The sequence below is a fragment of the Charadrius vociferus genome, unplaced genomic scaffold (assembly GCF_000708025.1).
Source record: "Charadrius vociferus isolate BGI_N301 unplaced genomic scaffold, ASM70802v2 scaffold447, whole genome shotgun sequence".
Lineage (NCBI taxonomy): Eukaryota > Metazoa > Chordata > Aves > Charadriiformes > Charadriidae > Charadrius > Charadrius vociferus.
The window spans coordinates 231,536-244,419 of record NW_009649040.1 but is presented as its reverse complement, the minus strand read 5'-3'; the positions used below and the strand labels follow the sequence as shown (position 1 = coordinate 244,419).

At 39.3% G+C, this 12,884-nt stretch overlaps 2 protein-coding genes across 2 annotated transcripts in view; one reads left to right on the top strand and one right to left on the bottom strand.

The window, feature by feature from the left end:
- Positions 1–163: 163 nt before the first annotated feature.
- Positions 164–7,877, top strand: EFCAB1 (EF-hand calcium binding domain 1). The gene is made up of 5 exons (XM_009887910.1): positions 164–314; positions 1,818–1,922; positions 3,463–3,614; positions 5,670–5,774; positions 7,827–7,877. Exons 1-5 carry the CDS (start codon positions 254–256, stop codon positions 7,875–7,877), a joined length of 474 nt encoding a protein of 157 aa, XP_009886212.1. The 5' UTR covers positions 164–253.
- Positions 7,878–8,251: 374 nt separating this feature from the next.
- The window catches only part of RBM48 (RNA binding motif protein 48), a 5,489-nt gene continuing 856 nt past the window's right edge, over positions 8,252–12,884 (bottom strand). The window contains exons 2-5 of the mRNA XM_009887916.1: positions 11,116–11,306; positions 10,840–10,985; positions 9,377–9,903; positions 8,252–8,338 (exon numbers count right to left, since the gene is read on the bottom strand). Of these exons, the coding sequence (XP_009886218.1) occupies positions 8,252–8,338; positions 9,377–9,903; positions 10,840–10,985; positions 11,116–11,306 (951 nt within the window). The remainder of the gene's footprint in view (positions 8,339–9,376; positions 9,904–10,839; positions 10,986–11,115; positions 11,307–12,884) is intronic.

The following is a 12,884-nucleotide window of genomic DNA, read 5'->3' as shown; positions in this document are numbered from 1 at the left end:
CTCCCTCAGGAAGGGCGGGTACGGGGCGGAGGGGTGTAGGGGCATCGGTTTAACGGTTAACACCTCAGGCGTTCGGGCCCTGTCGCTTCCCTGCGCCTGCCGTGTATTGTTACCAAGTTAAATTAGAAAATATGTTCGCTTGTGTTTCGACTGGGCAGTTAATAAAAGCGAAGTGGAATGTCTGATCAAGCTCTTCAACACGGTGGTGGCCGAGTCCAGCAGCCGCTTTGCTGCCGTCGGCTTTGACCGTAACATGTTCAGGGACACCCTGCACAGCGCGTTTGGCATGACTGACGACGTGCTCATGGACAGAGGTGAGGCCGATCGGGCTAAAAAAGATGGAAGATTTTAGTTTTACGTTGTTGACCCGATGAGCGTGCCGAGACAAAGCAGTGCCATCTCATCCCTGTAAGGACAGCAAAGGAAGAGTTATGCTCTGGAGCTGCTGAGTAAAGGATATCGTTTTTATTTTTTTTCTTTACCTGGAATAGTTTTCCCTTAGTACGGATAGTTCACGCTCTTGTATGAGGGAGACCGGCAAGAGAGGCAGTTGTAGCGCTGTCCTCTGGCTTTCTATCGCAGTCACTGCAGTGTCGTGACAGAAGAGGGCAGCATGGTGTCACTTCGCTCTTTTCTCCGGTGGTTCCACTGGGAGCTGCAATCACTGCTGCTGGTGGACGGCTCTGTCTCAGGCTTGGAGATCCCAGAAAGGCATTTTGTTAGAGTAGGTAACTTCGGGAATAGAGGTGCTGTTAACAGCACTGAAGGGACTAGGCAGACTATACAGGGAGACGAGAGTAATAAGCGCAGTGACCCCTTGAAAATACAATGATTTCACGGATTCATAACATGGGGGTCATGTTTGCAGTTGCTGTGAAAGTTGCATGAATGATCTCTAATGTACAGGTGTCTAGAGGAGGATGTGAAGTGAGTCGGCCGTTCTCAGTCTCAGGCTGGCTGCCAAGAGCCAAGCCTTAGTTCAACTTTCTCCTGTTCTCTAGCAGGAGGGGTATTTAAATGCCATAAAATAAGAACTTGTTCCCACTTCATGCAACAAGTCAAGTGTGGCTTGGAAAATACCTTACATGGACACTTTCTTAAAAATTATTTTAATGCTTTCATACAGGGGGGCTGATTTCAGTTTGCAAAAGCAAACCTATTGTTTTCCAATTCCAGACTGCTTGGCAGTGCATGTAAAGGTGTTCCTGTAGCAAACTTACTAATTAACATTCTAAAATGTGAATTATTATAGATGTTAGCTGATGCTTTGAATTATATCTTGGATCTGAAGTACTGTTTACAGGCTGTATGAATAGTGAAGCTGCAAGATTGAAAGTTTCTTCAGGGAAGGAAGAAGAAAAAAATATTTTTGGTACATGAAAGACAGGAGAAGGTTATTTTTCTTTGTATATATTGTTTTTAGGATTACTTTCTCCCAAGATTTTCTGATACAAAACCTAGTAATTAAAATCCTCTTCTACATGCAAATATGCCTTAGTGTAAGGGATACTGGTTTATTTGGTTTATGTTTGCATGGAAGTATACTTCCTATAGTTGTTTATGTTGGGAAAGCAACAAGTCAAACAAAATGTCTTATCCCATCAGGATTCTGGAGTAGAAGATCAGTAATCTGAGGGGCAAAATCCCCTTCGTTGTTATGGCTTAGAAAGATTCAAGAAGGGTAATCATACCTTGATGAAAGCAGAGAAATATCTTGAGAAAAAATGTGTTTATATTTTCATTGAATTTAAGAAAATATTATTTTGTTTGTGTTTCCGTGTTATATAAATTTCAAATGTATCTAATACACTTCGTAGTGTTCCGCAGTTTTGATAGAGACAACGATAGCTGCATCAGTGTGGTGGAATGGGTGGAAGGCTTATCAGTATTTCTTCGGGGGACATTGGAAGAAAGGATTAAGTGTAAGGTTTATCTGTATGGTAGTATTTAGTAGTAATAATTGAATTCATTACTATTAAATTACACGTTGCTTTTGTTATAATTTATTAGTTACTCATAAAGTATTTAGTATTTGAAGAGTTTTCTTCTGTATAGTTTAATGCAATGAAACCGACTTCTGAAGTGGCTTCTTCAAGACCAGAGTTTTTCTGTGTAAACAGCCGTTGTCATAGCTGTCACTTTATTTTATTGCTGACAAAAACTAGCACTTGAACTGAAGCTTGTTCTACAGTATACAGTTTTGTCAGAATATATGTTTTTTTAATTCACACACAAAATTAGAAAGAAACAGGTGTAGCTCAAGGGTGATTTTGGCTAAATAACACAGGCAAGTCAACCAAGACCTGCACCAGCATTCATTTACTGGCACAATGGGGACACAGCACCAGTTTTATTAACTGCAGCAGTTCTTCAGCCTGAACGCATAGATGGAAAAACTGAGTCTGTTTGTAAAGTAGTCATGAGAACCTCCACAGTAATGATGGAGTAAGACAAGGGAGAAAAAAAAGCAAGAATCTAGAATTTTAAGAAGAAAAAAATCAATAGGGGATGTAGGGAAATGTGTAATAGAAAAAGGAGAACGACAGCATGTTGTTTCCATAGTTCCCAGGTTGCAGCATCAGCCATCCCTAATACACTATGTAAATCCATCTGGAAGGCAGCCTGGGAAGTCACAGCACTAGGATGTGTGCCCCGGATGTAATTCAGTATGTCAGTACAACTACAAGCAGTAAAATATGCAGCCCTGCTGTAAGCACAAGTAGGGTATACTAGTGCGTAGTGCTTGGTGGTATACAGTGTTGTCTGTCATAAATGTATGGCAGTACAGTTTTTCACTGTAGGCTTAGTCTTTGTCAGGAAAAAACACTTGTGTTCCAAAACTGAAGAGGTTGGTTGGTTTGTTTAAGTTGTGTGAAGTACAGCAAAGTTTATTACGGTCGTAGATTTCTGATTGCAAGGAGGTAGAAACGTTTAGAAGATAAATTAGGCAGATACTCAAAATACTCTGTTACAGAGATTTCCTCTTTGCATTACGGGATACTTCAGTTATCTTTTCCCTGCTAGTACAGCTTGTTCTTCTTTCTCCTTTACTTTTCTAACCCAGCTTCTGAAATAACTAGGATGTGTTTTGTAGGTGGAAAGCCCTTATGATGTAGACAGCTGGTCCCTGCCAGGGAATTTGGCTTCTAAACCAGAACCTCGTTTATATTCTAAATTGACACTTTTAGAGAAGTTAAGATCTGTAAGTTACTATGGTTTCTGTGAACTGAAGCTAATTTATTTGAGCAGGAATAGATTTTTAACAGTGAAGGGTAAATAGCCAATAATTGACTAGTATATATATCAAAATGTGACACATTTAATATATAAATATACATAGTAAACGTGGCTCAATAGTTGTGCTGTACGAGATACAATTCACATTTTCTGTCTATAGGTGACAGCTTTAATGGTGTGTGATATAGTTTATATGAACTTTAAATTGATTTATCTTTCAAAAAGACTGTTTTGAGGTTTACGACCTGAATGGTGATGGATACATTTCAAGAGAGGAAATGTTTCAAATGCTGAAAAACAGTCTTCTCAAACAGCCGTCAGAAGAAGATCCTGATGAGGGAATTAAGGACTTGGTAGACATAGCACTGAAGAAAATGGCAAGTACTTATTGTGGTACTTTAATGTCTTTCAAATATTCATTAAGTGAACCTCATAACATTCCTATGAGGTACCTAAATACTGTAAAGATACAGCAGGATTCTGAGCCATGGAGTTAGTTACATACTGGAGATAAACAAATCTCCTAAGGAAAGCCAGAAATACAATCCAGATCAAATGAGTCCCAGTCCAGTATCCTCACATGAAACTGTCAATTTATTATGTGAATGCATTATAAACTTTATGTATAAACTAGCATGTGTATGTGTGCATACACACATGTGCATGCCCAGTCAAAACAAAAGCCTAGTCAAAAGCAGAAAATTCAGGTGTAATCTGCATTTTTTTCAGTGTTAGGCATCTGCAGTAGCTTTATTATTAAGTACATTTGTGTTTTATCAATTGATCATAAAATGTCTTTATCCAATTTATATATTGTATTAGAATAATAACCTCAATGTTATTAATGTAAAACTTGTCTTACTGTGATTAATCTAGGATATCCAGATCAGCCAGGGACTGTGTTTCAACATTTTCATCGACTCAGGAAATATAACTTCCCCTCCTGGGGTGGTGGTCAAAAATCTCACTTAAAACCAGGCCTTGAATACCAACTGCTTCTATTTAACCCCATGTTTTCTTTCTCATACCCACCCTTTTGGCACACCCTCAGCTGAAAGGTCCGTCTTACCTTTAGTTCTTGACAATGCTGAGTCTTGTTCACATGGAAAACAAGCTATGACTCAGCAGTTTGTTAATCGTCGGAGCACCTGCAGGTTGCATCCAGAACAAATACCCTCATGTCTGGGTGGTTGATAAGTGGGCTATGCTAGTCCAAGCACAAGCAGTATCCTCTGGACATAATGAAATCTTCATATATGTAAAAACATACATAAACTAATCCTGTACGTAATCCTGTTGCATTGCTCGAAGAGCAGTTTTTTCTTTGAGTGATGGATTAGTTATTTGACATGGCAATTGCCTGTAGGTACAACAGCATTGTGACTACGCTTACATCCAGTCCCGTGGTAACCGTTTTCATACTTGAAAGTATTTGTAATTAACATGCTCATGCCCTGCTCTCCCCTGTGCTGAGGAGTGTAAAAGGTACTCTACCTGTGGCACCTGCCCACTTCTGTTTCTCTTAAGCACCCAGTGGTGGGCTTTCCTGTTCAGGAATCTGTCTGTCTACACAGCGCCTTGCCTCTGCTTTTCTGGCCATTAGAACCTGTACTCCCTGCATGTTCACCAGCTATGATTGTTCCATAGCTTGGTCTTCAAAAATTTTGATTTGGCTCTGTGCCTTGAACACTAGTCATATCCACACATATATCTTCACTTAAAGCCTTAACTTTATATGGTTTAAAGTACTTAATGCTCAACATAGCGTTTGTTGGTGGTTTAAGCTACCATGTCAGTAGAAAGAGGAGGTTTTCAAATTGCAGAAATACTAAAACCAAAAGTATGTTTTTTCCACCCCCAAAGGAGTATCCTGTTATGCTGAGATTCTGCAGTACGAAAGAAGTGGGCTGGCATCAGCATACTCTACCATATGCTTCTGGGTGCTGTACGTGAAAAAGACAGGGCAGAAGTATGCCTACTATAGAAACCACTAGGCACACTTATGATGTAAATACATATACAGAATATATCCTAACATTTTCTCCTACTTTAAAGTCACCTACTTCTAATTTATCTCATTGCAACTGTGCTTGAGATTTGTCCATGCAATTCTCAGCTCGGCCTCTTCCCATGTTAAAATTTTGCCTTCTCTGGGATTCTGTTAACAAAGCCATATGAGAGAGCTGAATTTGCTCCACGTTTTATGCCTTAGGTAGAGGCAAATGATACAGATCTTGTCCAAGCAGGACTGATGGCCCAAAGAAAATTATTTTCATATACACTCAAACTAAAAACAGAATCCACGTGAATAAAATTATTTTCATATACACTCAAACTAAAAATAGAATCCACATGAATAAAATGTTTGTTGAACAAAAAGACAGTTACTACAAGTGATCATCATTTGCTGAAGAGTTCCCTTCCTTTTGTAGGACTATGATCATGACGGCAAGCTTTCTTTTATGGACTTTGAAAAAGCAGTCAGAGATGAAAATCTTCTCTTAGAAGCCTTTGGACCATGTTTGCCAGACATAAAGGTACATCAACCTTGAGTTTAAAAAAAATGTGCAAATAACTTCCTGTACTATTGTTAAGGAGCTGTACGTATTATGGTATTAATTGTATTACAGGGGGCCTGATGAAGTCAACTGAGAAAAGCTTCAGTTGTGGGATATGTATGTGCTGAGTTCATATCTACCTTTCACAGCACCAGTGTTCCCTTATAGAGCCAAACACTGGTACCAGAGAATATAAGAACACACTGTTACTCAATGTTTGGTTGTCCTGGGGCAGCAATAGAATGAATGATCCACAACGAGCATCCTCTTGGACTAAGAAAATGAGACTGTTCTCTTGAATTGTATTCCCAGAGAGCTTTCAGATAAACAACTTTTATTTTTCTTTCTTCAGTGCCACTGGCAAGACTGCTGTCACCTCGCTTACAGCCTCTTTTCGGAGAGGCTGGTAACTTTCTGAAAAAAATACCTTGAGAGTGTTCCTCATCTCAGAGTGTGGCACTACTGTTTTTAAATTACATCTAACTGGGCTTTATTTATTAGCAATACATCTAATTGAATTCAGAATTATTTTTTTAAGATGGTAATTTATAACATGCTCATTTCCTCAGTGTTAAGTTCAACTGGGGAGAGCATTTCTGCTCTATAGTACAGAGTAATTTTTTCATAATCCAGTAATCATTATTCTATTTGAACTGCATGTCACTTTCAAATACTGAAAGTTGTGCCTTCGTAGAGATGGAAAAACAAAATTCTGATTTTGAGAATAGGGATTCCTAGAAACAAAAAATTGTGCAACACTGCCGAGAACACAGCAAGTTTTTGTTTTCTGGAAACCCACACTTCCTGCCAGCACACCTACCTGGTAGGCTGGAGGACAGCAAGAAAGGGTCTTGCAGCCATGATTGCCGGCTGTATTATATGACATCAGCTGCAAAGCAGCTGTTCCCAAGATGCCAGACTTCTCCTGGCAGGCTGTCAAAAGACTTTTAAGGGTTTGGGAAAACCTGGGTAAGTACTCTGGTTTTTACACCAGAGAAAAGGTTTTAAAAAGTTTCTGAACTAAATTACATTCACTAATCAGCATACAAAAATTACTTGTTTTCTGTCACTGTTGGTGATAAACCAGGTACACAATTGAGGGTAATGTTGGCAAGAGATGGAAAACTCAGCTTGTTTCTTGCTTCTGCTGTTTGTGCCCTCTGTTCTGTACCCTACCCAACTGTTGCCTTTTTACTACGTCTCTAATTTCACTGTTAAAAGAGAACTCTTATTTACATGTCCTTTCAAGCCCTAAAAGCAATAAACAAACTTCAGCTATAAGCTTTACATGAAGAAACCCTACATTTTACTACATTTCCCAGTGAGGTTATATTGGGGAATTTTAATTGTACCCCTTGACACAAATTAAATGCTCATTTGTACTTAAATATATTTTTAAAAAATGTAATGAACAACTTATTGGATAGAGTCCTACCACTGTAAGCGGTTCTAGTAAAGACGCGCCATGAGCTGATCCCTTAAATATGCTTGCACCAGCACCAATCCTGTAAGCATCAGCATGGGGCACCTTAACCCAGTGTTGGGTTCATCTCCCCAGCCCCAGTTCTGCTGCCCAAAGGTGGCCCCCGAATGCTCCCACTCCAGGATTGTTACAATGCTGTGGATATTTATCTCATCACCAAGGGAAATTTCACTCCTTTAGATTAAGTCATCCCAGTCTGTGGCATGCCTGCTTCTGGCCCATTTCTGCAGCTGGGCTTTCTTGCCCTCCATGCCAGAGCATTCTTTGGTCACACATCACCACTTTCTCCATGCCAGAGCATTCCTTGGTCACACATCACCACTTCTCAATTCACAATTTGAATTTCCTCTTCACTTGTAACTTCAGATGTTCTGACTGGTCTTTTGGTGATAATATTGTTAATGCTATAGAATTTACCTTTTCTAAGCTAAAAAGCTTAAATGTAAGGACTGTCCCTGCTTATACATTACAGTTTAGCATCTTTTGGGATAAAATTTAAGTCCTTTAGTTTAATGAAAATGAACTTTTTTTTTTTTTTTTTAAAATAGAGCAGCATGGCCTTTGAACAGAAAACTTTCCGGGAAATTCGTAAACTGTAACTCCAAGTGGAAGACTGTTGTAAGAGTTTTTTTCTTCACCATTCTTCATGGTATAGTAAAAATAGGAGCAACTTGGAAATATTACTAAGTTTCAGTATTCCTTTACTTTAAAGCTACTGAATAAATAGAATTTACTTGTGTCGCTCTACCTAAATACAATTCTTCAATGAGTTATGAAATACATTATATTATGAGGTACACAGGACAAGATTGCTACAATAATATATTAAACTGGTTTGTTCATTCCAATTTTTAACAGGGAATTTCTTCGAAATACAGTATAAAATAGTTTTATTTTTAACGTAAAAAAATATATTTTAAACTATATCCCTTAAAAAAAAAAAAGGACTGTTGGAAGATGCTGCCAGCAGTATCTATATTCTTCTTCTCTGCTTTACAAGTGGTTTGGCTGCGCTACTCTCTGGCTTTTCCACAGATGTTCTTGAAACAGAATCTGCTACCTAAATTGGGGAGGAAAAAAAAAAAGTCTTAGTGAACTGTGACCACTCCTTTTTTTATACTAGTTTTAGCCAAGGCCGTATCTCCAACATTTGAGCACTGGGAGAGAATTATTACTGTAATCACACTTGTATTCAAATTTCCTTCAGAAAAAGGGGAAAAAAATAACACCAAAGGCAGCATTAAACACAAGAGGTCAAACTTAAAAACCAGAAGTGTTAGCAGTACCATTTTTGTATTTTAACCACAGAAATTGATTTCAGATACTCATTGATAGTATTTTATATCTTATCACCCCTCTCCCTGCCACAGGTGTTTTCAAAGTAAGGTTTAGTGTGCTTATTAGACTCGAGTATTCCAAAAAGAAGAGGGAAGGGAAAAGAAAAACATGTGCTTTGACAAATATTTTAGAAATGTATTTAATGTAAAGGATGCTTATTTATCAATTTGACTGGAGATAAGCTCTTTGGAATCAGTCTAGTTTGTTGTAGTCAAGGGAGCTTTTCATATCTTAATTTAAATGGAAAGTTATACCAGGAGTGTTTGACCTGCTAATTGATGAATATCCTCCATAAAAGGTTATATAGCTTAAGACATGCTTCTCAGCATAAAGTTTGTGGTTCTGTACATCTTCTAATGCAGTAAGTAGTGTTGGAGGAAAATTACGTTCTGCTCTGACTTTATTATTTTTCACTCCCTTTCGGTCAGAAATCAGATACAAGGACCACACTGGAGTCAGCAGGACTACCTTGAAAGTTTTGCCTCCCCGTGTGGAAAAAAAGCGTAGTTTACTAAAAATCATTTAGGACCACGCACTGACGTTTATACTTTCTGAAGTGTAGTGTAAGAGGTTGGAGTAGAATGGCCTGCGGTATTCTGCATTATGAAAGAGTTAAGTAGCAAGAACACTAGCTTAAGTGGCAGATAAACTGATAATACTGAACAAATGTTGAATTAAGTTATCCATAAAAATAGAAACCCTAAGATAACAGGCACATAACATATATGTTTGAAAATATCAGAACTTTCAGAATCCGTACCTCTTTCAGTTTATTTCGAATTAATGTAGCTGAAGTATTCAAAGAATCATCATCCATATCCACTTTAGGCATTTCTGGTAGCTGCGGACCAATAATGACTTCAGTATTGTCCGCAGTTGTTCCAGTGAGGGAAAACTTGTTACCTTCTTCTCTCTTCCTCTTACGTTCTTGCAGGTGAGTTGTACGAGGCAGAAACCTATCAACTCCATTATCAATCGGAACTGTTCTTTGCTGCGTTAAAGGAGCTGGAGGAATACATCTTCCCGGCTGTATGCTTAGAGTTAGGGACGTGCTTTGACCAAAGTAACCAGAAGTTTCAGCACAGTTGTTATTATGGGGAAATGTCAACAGGCTCTGATTATGATTCGCAGGTGGATGCCCTATGTTGTGGGATACCCCGTAAGAACTTGCAAAGCAGGATGGATCCCAGTTACTGGCTGCAGGTGATCCTGACGTATTCCATGGACAGTCATGCTTGGAGTTGATGGTCTTCTTAGGGCCCTCTACTTTCTTTAACATGAAGCAATCTTTAAAACAACAAAAAAGTAGTTTTACTATTTTATGTCATGATTAGTTCTAACACATAAAAAAACATTTAATACAATTACAAAAGCAATATCAGTGATATTTCTTTCCCAGCCACCCCTCTGTGATTTCCTCAGTGGAACCTTTCAAACTAAAGTTTTTCAGCCTAGTCCCTCTGCTGGTTTGTAAGGAATGCCTGAGCAGAAGTATTTCAGCAGTTTTGAGAACCCAAGGAAAACATTTCTAATGTTGCAAATGAATGACTTTTACTTCCAGTTATGATTTCAAGAATATGCTGTCTTACAACATTGAAAAAACAGGTATTTTGCTGTTAAAATCAGTGATTTTACTCCCTTTTAATATCCTCACGCAGTGAAGTACATAAGCACAAGAAAGGGAAAGTCTATGCTTGGCCATTTGCTTTTTTCTGAGCTTGCCCAGCCTTTAGTGCTGCCTAGGAACTCTGCAGCCCAGTAGGCTTTGAAAACCCAGTCCATTCTTAGCATTCCTCCAATGCCAATACATATGCTGGAGAAGTTTTTTGTTGAAGGCTCTGGTATAGTCACCTTCCTTACAAACTGTCCCTTTGGGCATGCCTGAATAAGCTGGAACAAGGGTGAAAACATGATCCCAAATTTCCTGCCAGTGCTTGAAAATTCTGGTAACATTTTGAAAAGAACACAAAAGGAAAAAGAAATACTTCATTATTAAAGCTTAAGCATTTCTTTATTTTAGTCTTGACCAAAAGTGAAAAGTTGCTTTGAAAAAGATACAGCCTGCTAAATACTGGAAGATGTCTCCATTCTGCTGCAAACATACTTAAAATGCATCTTTAAAAGAGCGGGATACCAGGCACGTTGTTTAATGGGCACTTTAACCAAAACCCCACCCACCACTGAAGTGAGATGTTAAGATTCTATAGGCAATGAATTACAAACCTCTTTGATTTGTTGCTTTTGCTATATACTTTCTTCTGTCTTGCAACTTCTCCCTCGTTTCCTGGACTGTTTCAAATTCTGGAGCATAGCACACATGCAGCAAACTACCAAAGAAACTTCGTTCGTCCATTTTTTTCTTGGCCACCCTGAAAGGAATTAAATTATATTGGCAAAACTGAGGATTTTACTTCAACTCTCTAGAATCTTAACAGATTGTAAATAAAGAAAGCGTAAAAGATTAACACAGCAAGAGGCAGATACTGCCCTGTCCAATACCTGGCACATTGCAGTTTTTGGAATTTTATAAGATAAACTTCAGTAAATTGCTCTGCTGGATATTCATCTAAAGCATGATACTCTTCAATGGCACCGTATAATGCAAATTGTTCAACTAATTCCTTCATAACACCTAATGCAGGAACTCCTTGTATTAGTAAATAACGAGACTCCAAGTTGATAGTATAAACCTGGGAAGAAAAAAAAAAAATAGTGTTCACATTCTTGCTTTACTGCAAATATAAGGAGTTTTCTCTGTGTTTTCTGTTGTTCCTCATCCTCTCAGGGTGCTTAAAATCCCTCTTACTCTATTTTGACTTTGGACTCTTGCAGGGGCAGTAAGCGAACAGTTATCTGGGACCCCTTCATCACTGAGCAGGAACTGAACTCAATCTTCTTACTCAAAGTAAAACACAAATTAAGAGCTGACTCTTCTCTGCCAGGTCAGAGTACTGGCATCTGCTGAGTAAAATCTGTAAGTGTCTGGCAAATTTCCTTGCAACACTGACGAGTAACCAGTTAATATGAGGCACTGTCAAAGTAAAGGAAAAATCACTGTAAAACCTGTCTTGTTCACAGGTAGAGGGGCCACGTGGGTAAAACGCAGGGAGGACAGAAAAAAAAAAAAAAACCAAGAAAAACCCACACAACAAAAAGTACCAGGATTCCTTGGGGCAGATCATGTGTGTGCAAAGCTGCCTCCATGCTATGGTGACCAAACAGCATGTTTTTAAGACAGACAGATACAAGAAAGATGCTGAGAGAAGCAAGGACTTCCCCCAGGTTAAAAAAAAACCCCTCACTCCTCTTCCCCGCTTTGTGCAATGAGTGATGCATAACATAGGCTGCAAGGGAAGTTCTGTGACAGCTCACAACATACAATATGTAGCTAAACCATAAGATCAAGGGGAATTCATTCTGATTTTTTGTTAAAACCATTTAGATTGCATGAGCTACACATCCTTCTCAAAAAACAGCAAATGCAGGACAAAGAGGAGAACAACTCAGGGAACCAGCTGTCAAACTGCCATCATAACAGACACTCTTTGTAAATAAGTCACAAAAATTGTTGTGATAGCTTACTACCCGCTTGCGTTCTCAAGACAGGTTTGGAAGGTACCGTTATCGCAGACCATATGTTAACTGCACACACACAAAAAAATCAAATCCAGCATTTTTGCTGCTGTAATGAGACATGTTTGCTCTGCAGCAGGCAGGGCCCACGACGGGTGGCCTTCCCCCGTTCCCCCAGCAGCCGTGGGACACCAGAGCGTGAGCAGGGGATCAGCCTGCTGCACGCATGTCCTGCCGAATTGGCTCGGTGGCGTTCTGTGCCCCACTGCCTGCGGGCCAATAACGGCAGCGCTGAGCTCCTTAACTTCCCCTGCGCTGCTCTTAATCTTTGTTTTTATGTTTCACGTAAAACTAGACTAGCTGTGCTGTATGTATTTTTGAGCGATTAACTTACAAAATACGATGTGGAAGTTGACGACGCTCAAAGGGGACTACAACACAGCCATCAGGATCGTTTAGCTACTACAGGACAAGAAACGCCTCAACAGTAGGAAATAAACTCCTCCAAGAATAAAACCGAGTTCCCGCTTTGATTTTGCAATCCAAAAGAGCCCATTCCTCCCCAATGACAGGTTGATTTTTCTAGCCAGTACAATTAGAGTACGACTGTTTCGCACAGGGAGCGCGCCGAGCCCGCCTGAGCCCGCGCCCCGCTGCGCCTCAGAAGCAAGGCGAGAACCGAAAAACGCCCAGAA